The following is a 14,133-nucleotide window of genomic DNA, read 5'->3' on the forward strand; positions in this document are numbered from 1 at the left end:
GTTCTGGAATACCTTGGTGATTCAATGCTTTCTTCTGGTTTTAGATAAAATGAGATCAGAATTAAAATGTTTCTAGCATGCAAAATCTCACAAGCAGCTTTGACCATTTCTTTCATTTAGTGTACTTTTCTGGTTTAAAAAAAAAGAAAAAAAATCTAGCAAAGATTTCTCTCTGCCCCAGTATGTATGTGTGCATTATTCAGCAAGGAGCCAGCTCCCTGGTCTGCAGCTCGCTGTATTCTCTCTTTTCAAGAAAGCAATCCAGAGGAATTTGATGCAATTACTCAGGAAAGTAAGAAAGCTCAGCATAAGGTGTCTTACACAGAAACCTGGATATCGTGGTTTCTGTGCCTGGATATCTTGATCAGTTTAAGCTGATTAGAAAAGCTTCTGGGTTCATTCTTGGGCAAGCTGGAAAATGATCCCTGCTTTGTATAATGAAGTATGTTATCTATCCTGCCCTATAATAAATCGAGAGCGGGGCTGGGGGGGGATTGTCATCTGGTCTAAATTAGCATTGCTCCACTGATGTTGATGGTGCCTTGACAGTGCTCACCAGGTGAGGATGTGGCCCATTTAGGGAGTTCCCATGGGGTTACAAAAGCAGCATTGAGGACCACAATTTCAGAGAAGAACAGAAGCCAAGAAGGGAACAGGACAGCTTGCAGGGAATCTTAAATGACATTAATTGAAATCTTATCACTTCCTTCATCTTAAGGTGAACCCAGGGCACAATAAAGAGCAATTATCTGCCATCTTCCTTCATCTGTCCCAAGTGCAGGGAGGGGAAGAGTATATCCATCACTCTTTCTGCTCTACCTTTTTTTTTCGCTAGACAATACGATATATTTACAGACCTGTCACCCCTTCAAAACCCTCCTTTCACAGGAGAGCTGAACAAAAGCAGGTGAAAGCAATGGAGCTGGGAAAAGAGAGGGGATCCGGAAACTGGAACTAGGTAAAAACGGGGGCTTCAGCCCTCCGAGAAACCATTAAAGGGACTTGAGTTACCACCCATCAGGGGAGCTGCCACAGGAGGTTTTGCTGCAGGCTGGAGGGGTGTGTGCTGGCAATTAATTGAGCTGAGCGGGGGCCTGGTACTTTCAAACCTGGGACATGTAGGATGGTGCAACACTTGCTGGAAGCCGAGCGAGGCAGGGACTTCTTAACAGGTCATGGAAGTTGCCACAGCATCCAGTATGGGGAACGCTGGCAATTTTTTTCCCCCAGCTGCCCTCCATGGGACGAGTGGGAGGTGAAATGAAGCCCCTGGCCCCACTTAAAGCATTAGCAAGACTGGCAATGATCGCCCCCTTCTCTTGGACAGAGGCACTGAGGAGACCCAGAAGCTGGATCGTATCCTGGCAGACCAGGAGGGAGACGGGTTCAGAAGGGGAGCTTTGCCCTGTCCTCACGTGTATTATATCTATTCTGCAACTACACGGAAGACCGCAGTCCTGGGACTGCTAACCCAGGACCCTTCCCCAGTGCTAAAATCCCTACAGAAAGTTTCAAAAGCAACATGGGTATGCAGGGTCGTGCCTGGATTCCCTTTACCTAGCGGTACGTGTCTGAACGCAACTGCTTGGGTATATCTGAAGCAATTGAGGACAAATCAGCTCACTCTGCAAAACATAACCCATACTTTTGTTTAGGCAGCAGGGAGGAAATTTTATCAAGTCGTAATAGGAAAATGTGACTGAAACCTTTGAGATGTCTCGGCTAGTGGGAAGAGGAGCAGAAGGACATGGTGTGACCTAAGAGTCTAGAGAACTCTCACTTGTTGCTCACTTTCTCGTGATTCCTTGTGACCTTGGCCAGGTTGTTCAATCTCTCTCTGCCTTGGTTCCTCTGCCAGTGAGCAAACAGAGTCCTACTTCCCATGACATCTTGGATGTGTTGGGTTTTGCAAAGGGCTTCAAAGTCCAGAGGCAGAAGGCTGCTATGCGGTTGCACAGATCGCATGTGGTTGATGGTTTGGAAAGCTGGGACTGCACTGAGAAGAGCAGGGCTCACCAGCTCACTTCTGCATTGGAAAATGTTTTGGGGTGTCAGGACAGCTCAAGCCCTGGGGAGAAGGGAAGAGGGGATGTGCTTTCCTACAGGGTGCATCACTCCATGGAGGGGGGCAGAGAGGCCATGAGCTGTTGGGGTCCTTTCCCTTAGCCCCTGCCCAGGTGTTGCTCCCCCGGGAGAAGCGCCGGCATGGCTCGGGGCCGTGGCTCGTGGCCCCCACTTTCCCCAGCACCAACACCTGAAGCACTGAGTGCAGCCCATCGCGGGGAGTCAGGATGTGAGAGGGGCAGGTTCTGGTCGGCTGGATTTCGACTGTGTGTACAGAAACTCCAAGGCCGTGTTGCTTTCTGACAGCAAATCGATGCTGCTGTAAACACAAGAACAAAAGGAGCTCACAGAGGAGAGGGGGAAGGAACAAGGAAAAGGGAGAGATGGAGATCTGCTACACAGCCAAAGCTAAAACAATGTTGGGAAAAGCTGAATTACTTGAGCACCTATTCATACCCTGGCCAAAGCTGGTTGTTTGCCCATTCCCAAGGCCATTGAGGAAGTCATGGCCTCAAGCAGATTAGGTGTGAGGGCGAGAGCCAGGAGCGTGGGGCGGCTCGGCTGCTTCTGTGCTTGGTAGCCCCGGCCCACTCGCTGAGAGCGCGTTTCGCTCCCAAGGTTTCTCAACTGTTTAATCCCCGAGCCGAGGGGCTGGATGAGGCAAATGCTCTACATGTGCAGCTGGTTAGGATGGAGCATGCCCCTCCCCTGTAAAGAGTTGTGTCTCATGATGGATATCACTGGCAGGGTGAATTCCCATTCATTTGTCCTGTGGCTTTGACAGTGCGAGTGGTTTCCATACAGATCCCGCAGGAGAGAATACCGTGGAAAAATGGGGGTTTGAGAGCCAAGATGCTGGGACTTTCTTCTTCCCAGCTCTGCAGCAAAAGAGCAGATCTGGGGCCTGGCAGGTTTAAGTTTGGGACAGGGTCTGGCTCCTGACCCGATATTGAGGTCATGTCGATACATGGGTTTAGGGTTTAACCCATTCCATATAGGCTGGTGAAAGGGTTATTTAGGATAATCCAGCTCAGAGCACCGTGCTGCTCTGCATGACAGAAGCACAGGTTTCCACCAGCAGTGGTGGAATGGGAACACGGTCAGATGCTTTGCATGTACAACATGCTGTTGGAAGGCTCAGCCTTCAATGAAGGCAGGGTTTCTTGTTTGGTTGGGGTTTTAAGCTTATATGTTTTCTCTGGCTGTCATTGGGAAGGCCACATGGAAGAGCTTTAAGAACCGATCCTGAATGGGGAGAGGGGAGTCTGGAGCACGCAGCTCAGTCCCTGAGTCTACCCATCTGTAAAGAATCAGGATAACAACACTTAATATACTTCCCCAACATGGCAGTTGTGGGGCTTAATTAAACTGTGCAGAGTGCTCAAAGATCCTCGGATTAAAGGCTGTGTGTACAGTGAATTACAAAAGCAAACAACATGAATTTTTCCTTGTGTTGTGCTAGAGCTGTCTTCATTTACCAGAAACAAATCATTTAATGTACCTCTTATATGTAACTTGTTGGTATAGGATGTGCTTGTTGCTCCAGTAGGAGGGAAATCTGGTAGTTTTGATTATTGTTTCTGAGTACGTAATCCACATAAGGCATAAAATTTGAATATGATGGTAAAATAGTACAAATAGGTTTTTTAACTATATGTGTGTGTGTTATTAGCCATGGGAAATGTCATCAGTTTTAATAGGCCTGAAAGATGGTGGGAGGTAAATTTAATGTAGTATAAAAATAAAGGTAATCCCAGCAAAAGACAAGCGTGGAGCAGTTACTAGAGTCACCGCAGGCAGAGACAGTACATGTTTTGTGTCCAACAATAGCAGTGTACGTGACTTGAAATGCTCTTTCCTTATAAAACAAAATACCCACTGGTTTGGCTTATTAGCACTAATCTTCAAAGGGAGAAGCAGTCCTGAGGTTCCTGGTTCAATTCATAAGTTCAGCTCCGCTCTGGCAGCGCTGGCTTGACAAAGTGCCATTGTTGCCCACGGCCGGGGCCATGCGCGCGCGTGTGCGTGTGTGTGTGTGTGTGTGTGAGAGGTTTAACCTTCTGCGTTTCCCTTTTTCGGCTGCACAAGGAATGCCCAAAGCCACGCAGAAATATGTCTCTGATGTATAGTTTACATGTGAAAATGCTGCATTTGAACTTGCACTGACTCTGCTAAGAGTGGATCGGGTTAAATGGGCTATTACAATGGCAGGAGCTCATCTGGAACTAATAATTTTTGAGGCCACCAAAAGTAAAAAGTAAAAAAAAAAAAAAAAAAAGAAAAGAGGGGGGGAAAGGAATCCTCTTGAGTTTGGTGGCCAGTGACTAAAGCTTCTGCTGCCATCTACTGCATATGGGTGGCAGTAGGGCCAGCTGGGAACTGCTCGCTTTGGACCGAATCGGCCACAAAACAGGTTAAAGGGGGAATCATCGGTTCTGGTAAGGACGGAGCAGGTTCACAGCTCCGCATACCCTGCTCAGCCCTTCGCATGAGCGTAGCTGGGGCCTGGCTCAGGCTTTGCTCTAGCTGCTGTGGAGCATCTGGTGGGTCTGTTACAGAAGGGAGAGGAACATGGTGCTTCAGTTGTCACAGGTTTTGAGCTGTGCTCGTTTTGCATTGTTGCCACTTGCTTAGGATTCACCACCATGGAAGAAGTTTTTGGCTCCGATTTGGGGGGCCGTTAACAAAGCCCTCATCAATTGCATGCAAGTGGCTGCATCACAAATCACACGACAAAACCGGTGCTCGGTGACCGACATCTGTTTTGTCTCAGAAAGCGCAGCACGAAAGAGCGATGCTGGTCGGTAGCCCCACCCGCTGGAACCGGCTCAAGCATTACCGTGCTTGCCGGCCTGGCTAGACAATAAACGGAGTCTATTTATTTATGATGGCTGGACTCTAGCAGGTCATTGGCATGGTCTCCAAGGGCGATGCATTCGAATCCCTTTCTCAATTTTCTCTCTTCCATCTCTCCAGGCTGCCTTCTATTCTTTGTGCCTATTCTCCCAGGAGATCTGGTCTTGAAACAAATAGCTCACCATCATTGTGGCTCTTGGTTGTGAGGTTAAATAAGTTTAGGAGGAAAAGTACATTTGAAATGGTGCTGATCCAAATGAATGAGCCAAACGTGCTATTGTCTTTACCAGCTCCGAGTCTGCCATGGTAATTTCCTGGGTACATAGACATGTTGGCTATGAGTTACATATAGCTACTGTGAAGTGGAACTGGATTGAAAATGAAGCCGGTCTTGTGACTAAACACACAACTGGGAATTGGCCTCTGGGCTTCTGTTTCTGGCTTTCTGAGGGATCTCAAGAAAGCCACGGTAGGGGGGAAAGGAAAGCTGTGTAATTTCAGAAAGCCAGCCTAACCCCGGTGCCGGGCCAGCAGCCCTCAAAGGGGGAGCACGGAGGGTGTCAGGAGAGGACCTGCCATGCTGCTTTCCACTGGCAGCATGAGTGGAGCCTCCAGAAGCTGCTTGGAGAAGGGGTGCTAAAAAAGCAGAGGTATTTGGCGAGGTCTCCTCTCCAGCCTGCAGCACAGGGTGCGCAGCTCTGAAGGCAGTGCATGTGCTTCAGGAGCAGAAAGGGGCTGCGTCCAGCCAGCCCCTGGGTGGGGGAATGTTCTTACCCAAGTCATGGGTTTGGGGATTCCGTTTCACATAGGCTGTAGTGTCTTGCCATCACAAGCCTCAGTGTGAGGTGGTCACCTCGAGTTCCCTTTATAGCAAAGAGTATCATCTGATCTATTTTAAGACAAGGGGAAGCAGTCTCTGAACTGCTGTGCCCCATCCTTGGCGACAGAAGGGGCCTGGAGTGACCCTCTCAGCTTGGGCAAGGATGAATCCTGCCTGATGTTACACAGAACCCAGGCCAGGAGGAACCTCCGACCTCTTCTCTATCAACTTGCTGTTACCCTTGGGGATCTCAGGCTTGGGGAAATACAAAATGCTCAGGCAGCCATTCTTGCAGTGGGAGGAGAATGAAAAAGTGTAGAAAAACATTTGAGAATAGCTCATTCAGGTTCCAAATTCCTCCTTGGAGCGCATCTGCTTCCCTCCACTGGCTACAGAAAGATCCATGGAAAATAAGCCTTCTCCTTTGGCCAAGCCACCCTGGAGATGTGAGGTTTGGTGATGTGAACGCCACATCTTGTCCATCTCTGCCTCAGATCCTCTACCTCTAAAATACGTTCCCCTCCTGTAGAGCCAGTGTCAGGTCATAGCCAGCTTCAGGATGTATTTATTTAATTAACTCCTGCTCAGCTCACACCCACATTCGCCATACACTGACTGTCTTCCCAGCCTTCCTTTCCAAATCACTGCCTAGTTCCTTTTTCATCACTCTCCATTGTCCTCCAAAGCAGTGGGATTTTTTCCAGCCCAACCCCACGCAGGTGCTCTTGCTGAATATGAGGTCAGGTCCATTCCCCGCTTTGCTCTGCAGGGCCTGGGGAGAGCAAATCTGCCGGGCATCATGTGAGCCCAGCTATGAGAATTTGGGGGATGTGGGCTTCTAGATGCCTATAATTTACAGGGAAGAAATAAACCACACATCCTGGAAGAGCGCTGGCCTGCCATTTTTCTTGCATCCCGCATTTGGCAGGTTGAGAGGTTTGTGGCAGGAGCCAAGATGTTGATGGTTAGCATGAATCTTTCCTTCCCACAGACCCCCTCTTCCCTCCTTAGAGCAGGGGCTGGGCTATCTGGGAGCTCTTGGCTCTTCCATCCCAAATTCCAGCTTGAGTTCTGCTGCGAAATATCCTCAGTTATTTCATCTTTCCTGCCGAGAAAGGCTAAACACAAACGTTCAAGACTCTGGCACAAGAAACTCAGATTGCTTACTCAAAAGAGGAGCAGCGAGCCAGAACTTCAGCTGCTCTCTCTCAAGATCAGAGCGCATCTATTTTGTGAAATGCTTAACCCATGCTGGGAAGTGCATTTGCAGTCTTGGCCTTGCTGTATTTCCACCTGGCTTCCTCTCTCCTGCAGGCAGCTCACTAAGTCCTAAAACAGTGGTTGTGGTCCCTCCGCTGGAAGCGGCCCCTGATGTTAGCTGTGGGAGAGAGAGAGATGTAGTTTTAGGAGCAGCAGAGTGAAGGGAGCCTGGATCCAGGCCTCCCGGCTGGGTTTGCACCATGTGCTCCGACCAAAGCTCCGCTGGTGGTTGGGATCCTCCTCCTCGATGGGTCCTCGTCTGTCTCATAGTGGGGGAAAATGTTTTGCAGTGGGAACGCTCACTTGGATCTCTTTCCTCTGCATAGCCTCCTGTTTGCAAGGAACACATAGCATAGTGGCATGTTCTGAGACCTGTCCCCCTTTGTCGGATGTGCTTGATTCAGAGGGTGCTATGGGGAAGGGGAGGTTCAGGGAAACATGCATGAGCAATGCGATCCTGCCTAGCTGTGTTTCTTCACAGAACTCTGACTCCAGCCTGAAAGCAGTGGGGAAAAGACAGCTGGATGCTTCCTGTGGCACGCTTGGGTTCAGATGTGAAACAAGAGACAACTGGGGTCTCAAAGAGAAAATGAAGTCACGTAACGAGCCAAGCTGGGAGATTTATTTGGGAACTGCCAACATGCTCAGCAATATTTAAGATACCATTATTCGTTAGGAGTCATTGCCTAATACCATTACCTAAAGTGTCTGAGAGCAGGGTATACCTACCCACACGGGTACTATAGAGACTCTACAAGAAACTCTCTTAATCTTTCAAGAGCTTGTTGCATTTAGAGGCTAGACAATAAGGAAAGATCATAAAAGCAATAAAAATGGAGAAGATATACAAAGAAAAGAGCCAGGAAAAAATTCCAGTGCAGACTTCCAGAGTCGGTGGGTTTAATCTGCTCCTGTGGCTTTCTGGCTGCTCTCTAGGTAATGGGTCTGAAGGTGACGGTCCGCTGAGGGCCAGTGGGGTCTTGATATAAAAAGTCCATGGGCAGCCCAGGGCAAGGTTTGTAAGTGGGATGGTGGGCAGGAGAAGCTGGGTCTCTCAGAGCAGTATTTCTTCAGTTCATCACAAGGTAACTTGATAAATACAGTTCTGGTGAAGGCAGTAAAGGATGAGGGGCAAAATCTTTCCTATCCACAAAAATCTCAAGATTTGTTAGAAGGAGAGGCATGAACAGATCTCTTTTTCTGTCAGGCCTTTACTCTGTCAATATTTTCTCAGGGACACTTAGTGCTGAAGTTTTAAGAGTCACGTTGACTACTTTAACAGAAAGGAGGTGCATGGGAATGAGGTGTAACTTCTTCTGTCTCCTGGGGGGAGCAATCTATTTCAGCAACAACAGGGAAAAATCAGCTTCATTCATGAAGAAGGGGGCAACGGGGAGGAAGGAATGGCTGTTTGTTAATGTTGCCTTAAGCTAAGCATTAATGACGTGCAACACTTAAGAAGCTTGCATGCCTCGATTATGTCCACCGAGATCACATGTTGCCTTTCCAATTATGTAGGCTAAAAAATGAGGTATGTGTGAAGAGACTGCTGCCTGCTCATTACCTCTCTCTGCGAGCAGTAATTCTGCTTGCTTTCAGCTGCTTGTGTGTCAGGTGTACTTGCGTACATAGTGTTTCAAACAGCAACAGCCAAACAGTGCAAATGCACCATGCGGCGTGGGGACGGGATTGTTGTGGAAATGGATTTTAATCAGGGAAATAATGTGTGATGTTAGCGGCAAGCCGGGCTTAGCGCTGGAGATGTTGTTCTGCAAACAGGGAGGTGAAGCTCGGAAAGGCTCGAAATGTTGTCTGGTGTCTGAGGGTGTTGCTGACTGACTGGTGCTGACCTTGAAGGAAGGCACCAAGAACTAGCCAGATGCATGATTGCATTACGCGTGTTAGTGGTACCTTTTAGCAGGACTCCGCTGCTCCTTCTGCTGAAAGCTCAATTTTTCTGTTTCTGATCATCCTGTTAGGTTATACAACGCGTCCTTCTAATGTAAACCAAAACCCAAATACAGTTCAGAAAAAAGTCTCCTTTTTATTGCACTAGACACACAGATGCTAGATAATAATTTTGGAAACCAGAAATTATTTTGTTTACCCAGTCCATTATTATTATTATTATTAATTATTATTATTAAGTGGAAAAAAAATTGACAGACAAAAATTCCTTCAAAATTGTGCAATAATAACATAGCAGAAATCAGTGAATGAGGAAAAAAAAAGACACAGAGTAGCAATTCAAATGGTATAGTATTAAACTTCGCTTAAGGAGTCAGATTAGAAGTTGTCACTACCTCTAAAAAAACTCATTAGAGACTGGCTGCTTGTAGACTGCTGCACGTTTTGAAGGATTAATTATAAATGTTACAGCTAGTTCCAGTAATGAAGATGCTTTCTGGGTCCAAGAGTAACTAAGTCAACTGCACCATTTCCCTTCTGAAGTCCATTTGAAGGAGACTTGAAAGTTGTTTCAGAAAATGTTATTTTGGTCTTTCCTAAACACAGTTTTACATTTCCACCAGCAAATTAGTGAAGTTTGTCATTAAATAGTACTCTGTCCCTACAAAGAGATTTCAAGCATGCGTATCCTAAGGCTGAAATCTGCCCTGCGGGGAAAGGCTGTGCTGCTCGGAGGCAGGCACTGGCCCAGATGAGGTTTCCCTGGTGGCTAATGGGAATTTGGGGCTGCTTTTGGTGACTCTACAGGATTGCTAAATAATCCTGCCCTGCCGGTTGTCTGCGCGAGGCAGATCCCTCTCCACCCAGACCGGAGCTCTCAAGTCACTTCTCCCGGGGTTTCTAGAAGCCAGCAGGAAGCAATACCATTTTTTCTGACCACCAAGGTGACCCGCAAACACAAAGGTCCTTTGGTCACGAGGCCAGAAGACGATGGCGTGGATGTCGGTAGCCACCAGCATTGTCACAGCACGTGCTCCCTCACGCTCGTACGCTCTCTCCTCCCCTTTCTGGCTGGGTACGCGCTCGTATACATCTACGTAACTTGATCTCTGTCCAAGGAAAACAAGTCTTTTCCCAGTACTGGATCTGCAGCTGTCTCCTGCTAATGCTGTGTCAAGGTAGAGGCACATGGAACAAGTTACGGCAGGGTTAGCCGGGGCGCGAACTTACAGCACGCCAGCTATTCTGCAGATTAAATATCTGCGTGCACGGTTTTCCCCTGCAGTCAACACGACATGCTTCACCCCTCCCTGAAATTCCTCTTAGCGTTTACCTGGGGTCCAGGCCGTCAGCCGAGCAGCGGAGGAGCTGGTACGCTCGTGCTCCGGCTGGCTCCTGCGTGCGCCCGCAGCGGGCGCTGGGATGCGGGGAGGTGGGCACGCGCGCGGGTCGCTGCGGGAGCTGGGGCGAGCTGCTCGCCGCAGCCACGTTACAGAGGCAGCCGGCAGATGAAGGAGTGATACGATTTATTCAGGCCGAAAGGGAACGCTTTTTTGACCTCGAGCGGGTGTTTTAGATCTCAGACCTGGAAAATGGCACCTCCTTGTCCTTTCTTGTGAAAGCAAAAACCCCCGCCCCCAAAAAATGCACAACCCCCCCTCCAAAAAACCTGAGCCAACGCAAAACAAACCTCATAGTCCTAAAGCCCCACCAGATTTTAGTGTTCAACCTTAGTCTTTCGTTCAAATGGACTTCAGAGTACCAGCGGGCATCTGCGGTGAAATCTGAAACGGATGCAAACACAAACTAACTGGAAGAAGTTCCTCCTAACCAGGGTACTTCCCATACCCCCTTTTTTTTCCTTATGGATCCAAACATTTCACTGGGTTCCTACGAGGTAAACCCAAGTCACCTCCCAAAAGTTAGGGCAACGAGTCGTGTCACATTGCATAAGGCTACTGAAACAAAACCAGAACAAAATATGCATCCACATCCATGTACCATATTTACACCGGAACCCTCCCACCCCCTATATGTCTCTGTGAACAAGATTCCGTGCTTCGAAAGTTCATAAAAATATACAATTTCCCCAGAACTGCATCTATCCTGCTCACTCCCTGCCTGGAGCTTGGACTTCTCTACCTATATATAAAATACACTAGCCCTGTGAAGTTGCTTTGCTGAGAGCACAGTGGTGATTTTTGCAATGAAGGGAAAGTCTCGGAGGGTAGGGCATGCCTCTGCATTACAGTACTGTCCACATAAGGTAAATTCAGCATTGCACAAAGCCTGGCTGCTGACGTGCCCCCAAACCCCTGTGCAATGCAGGGGCGACTCTGCAGACCGAGCGCTGGGGGCTCTGTTGCGCCCGCGATGCGTTAGTGAGGCACAGGTAACCAAGAGCGTTGCTTTTGAGTACAGTATTACAACAAAATGCTTTGCTGGCAATAGACTGAGCTCCGTGTGAGTGTGGCTGGGCCACGGGTACAAAGGAGCCTTTCAGAGTGGCCAGAAGAAGTGACCTGTCCCCCAGCTGATGCTTGAAAGCATCCAGCCAAGGGATTTCTGCAGAATATAAAGTGGTTACAAGGGTTCCCCTTGGCATCTCTCTTCCAGCTAGAGGTGGGATAAATTCTACTCGCCTTACTGGCGCAGGATTTACCCTGGAGGAGTAAAGCAGCAGTATTTAACCAATAGCAATTCTCACCAGAGAGGTACCAGCTTCTGGGATACTGTACTGTAGTTTTCAGTTACCTGTGCCAGAAATATCTGCTTAATAAGGAAGGGGTTCAATACTCTTTCTCTCTGCTTTCAGGCTTTCTTTCCCGTATAAAAACTTTTGATTTATGTCTTTAGCATAGTTTAGCCTCTGGGTCAGATTCTGGACTCTCTATGTAGCTGTAATTCTATGCAAATTGAGCTACACACACTGGGTTGATTCACTCAAAATTTTTACTCCTGAACAGCACCCGACCCACTGACAAGGTAAAAATATTGCAACTCTGCAAGCTTGCTGCTACTTATAAAAATCTGATTATGGTTTGGTCCCAGCTTTGGGGGGAAAAAACCTGTCACTGGGAATGATAACACCAGTAATTGAAAATAGAGTCAGTATTTCTATAGAGTATCAAACCATACAGAACTTCAACTTTTTATACATTTTCTGTACGTGAAATTAAATGGATCAGTCGCGTATCAAAACATAGTTGGCCCTTCTCATTTCATCTGTCGGAAGACTGCAATTATAACTTAATTTACACAGCAAAAATACTTTTGGTTTAAACAAAGAAAACAGTGTGACAAGACAGTGTGCTGTGTTTTACTGGTGTGAAGTTTTGCATATATAGAGCATGGACAGGCGTGACCAGTGAACATCCGCTCGTGTCATCGCTCTTGGGTTGGCAAGTAGTTGGATTCGTGGCGAGATTCACATTTTGCTATCACAAAAAAAGCTCGACAGTGGTAACCAGACATTTCTACTGCTTAGCTCTGTAGCCAGTATTATGTCTACTGGAAACGTGAGATGACTAGTGATGGGAAAATAATATATATGAGTATATATATGTTCCTTCTAAAGCTGAAGGTGCAACTACAGCTGCTTTTAGGAAATGCTAATGAAGGAAGATCGAATCCCTGCTGTAAACGAAATGAATTCAGATGTTTAGTAATTACCGCTCTGTATGACTGTGGAAAATCTGTATTCGAAGCTGTTTCCCAGTTGCGCACAGTGGAGGCTCCCCCTTCCGTCCCACTGACATGCTAGCATCTTAGAGAAGCTCCACAGAGGAAAGGTGTCCTGATTAGCTGGGAAACGTGTTTTGAGGTGTGCGCTTTAACTTCAGGTGGTGGCAAATTTTTTCAGTGACGTTACTGACGTAAACCACAGATTAATTAGGCCACGCATGACGGGCATGGGCAGCAGCTCAGTAACTGCAGGTGCCCTCCGAAGGGGTTTGGGTGGGAGGGTGCAGCGTGTTGGTACTGTACGCCTGAAAGCGAGGGTCAAAACTGCAAAGCCTGGGCGCTTGCACAGTGCTGCTGCCCAGGGATAACCTCTTTCCTGGGGGCAGAGCTCCAGAAACCCTACTGCTAATGGCCCGTGGCGTGTCACACCCACGTGCAAGGGTTTGCATGACCCTTGGCAGCACGGCTTGGTAGGGATGCTTTTGGCTTATAGGTACAGCAGCAGGAAGCTCAACTCATACATTAAGTATGCTGCGGTATCTTGACTTGGGCTCTGAGATTGCTGAAAGATTGGGTCCTTTAATAAGGGGGAAAAATATGTAAAAATAAGGATTTTTATTATCATGGCAAGAACAATGACGGAGATGCCAAGATACTACTGCCTTGCAAGATAAAGTGGCACATGTTCTACACAATAATGTGTACAATGTCTGACGACTTTGGAAATCTGTTCTCAAGCAGATTTCCCAATAAATTAACACAACAAAAACACTTTCATATAAAACAAAGTCCAAAGGATTTTTTTTTAAAGTAAAAGCAAAACCTTCAGGGACTATATTACTTATCTCTCTCTACATATATAATCTCCTGAATTTTTTTTAAATAAATTTATTCTTGTCTTAGAAAAATAAAACGAGTAGCCAATTTAGTCAACGGAAAATATCTCACAGACTTAAAAGCATGCCCAGCAAGCATAGCCTTGTAAGACTAAATTAATGTTAAATCAAAGCAGTTTGTTACTAAACCAACCTAGTCTGCAATTCACAGTTGATTACTACAAAGTGTATTTTTAAAATTTTTTTGGCCCATATAAAAATAACATATTGCAACTCAAAAGTGCATTTTTAAAATAAACAATCAACTATTTTTATCAAATAAAATATTTACACCATTTGGTTTTTACAGTCAGAAATGCGCTTCATGCGATGACCATGGGAACGTCATCTGAAAATCCAGTTATCATTGGGGCTTCGTCATCCTCATCTCCTGAAAAACAAACCCAGAGTGCTGTTATGCCGCCCTCAGCATTTCACGGGGCACGACTGGACAGGCTACCAAAGTTGGCCACAAAACTGCCCTCAAAACCAGTATATCATGGCCTCGCTCATGCTCTTACCTGGTTGTTATACCTGTTATATTCGGGTTTTAACTGATTTGCATTAGAGGGAATGGTTTAAGTGAAGTCGCTAAAAATGTTTATCCTGCGCTAACTTTGTACTTCTAGGACAAGATCAAATCCATAGAGAATTTTATGCCAAAGG

General features: G+C 46.9%; 1 protein-coding gene across 1 annotated transcript in view; it reads right to left on the reverse strand.

The window, feature by feature from the left end:
- Positions 1–13,277: 13,277 nt before the first annotated feature.
- Positions 13,278–14,133, reverse strand: part of SORL1 (sortilin-related receptor, L(DLR class) A repeats containing) — a 38,027-nt gene continuing 37,171 nt past the window's right edge. Inside the window, exon 47 of the mRNA XM_010581428.1 lies at positions 13,278–13,858. Coding sequence (XP_010579730.1) covers positions 13,791–13,858 — 68 coding nt within the window. The 3' untranslated portion in view covers positions 13,278–13,790. The remainder of the gene's footprint in view (positions 13,859–14,133) is intronic.

The sequence above is a fragment of the Haliaeetus leucocephalus genome, unplaced genomic scaffold (genome assembly GCF_000737465.1).
Source record: "Haliaeetus leucocephalus isolate CR32 unplaced genomic scaffold, Haliaeetus_leucocephalus-4.0 Scaffold773, whole genome shotgun sequence".
Classification (NCBI taxonomy): domain Eukaryota; kingdom Metazoa; phylum Chordata; class Aves; order Accipitriformes; family Accipitridae; genus Haliaeetus; species Haliaeetus leucocephalus.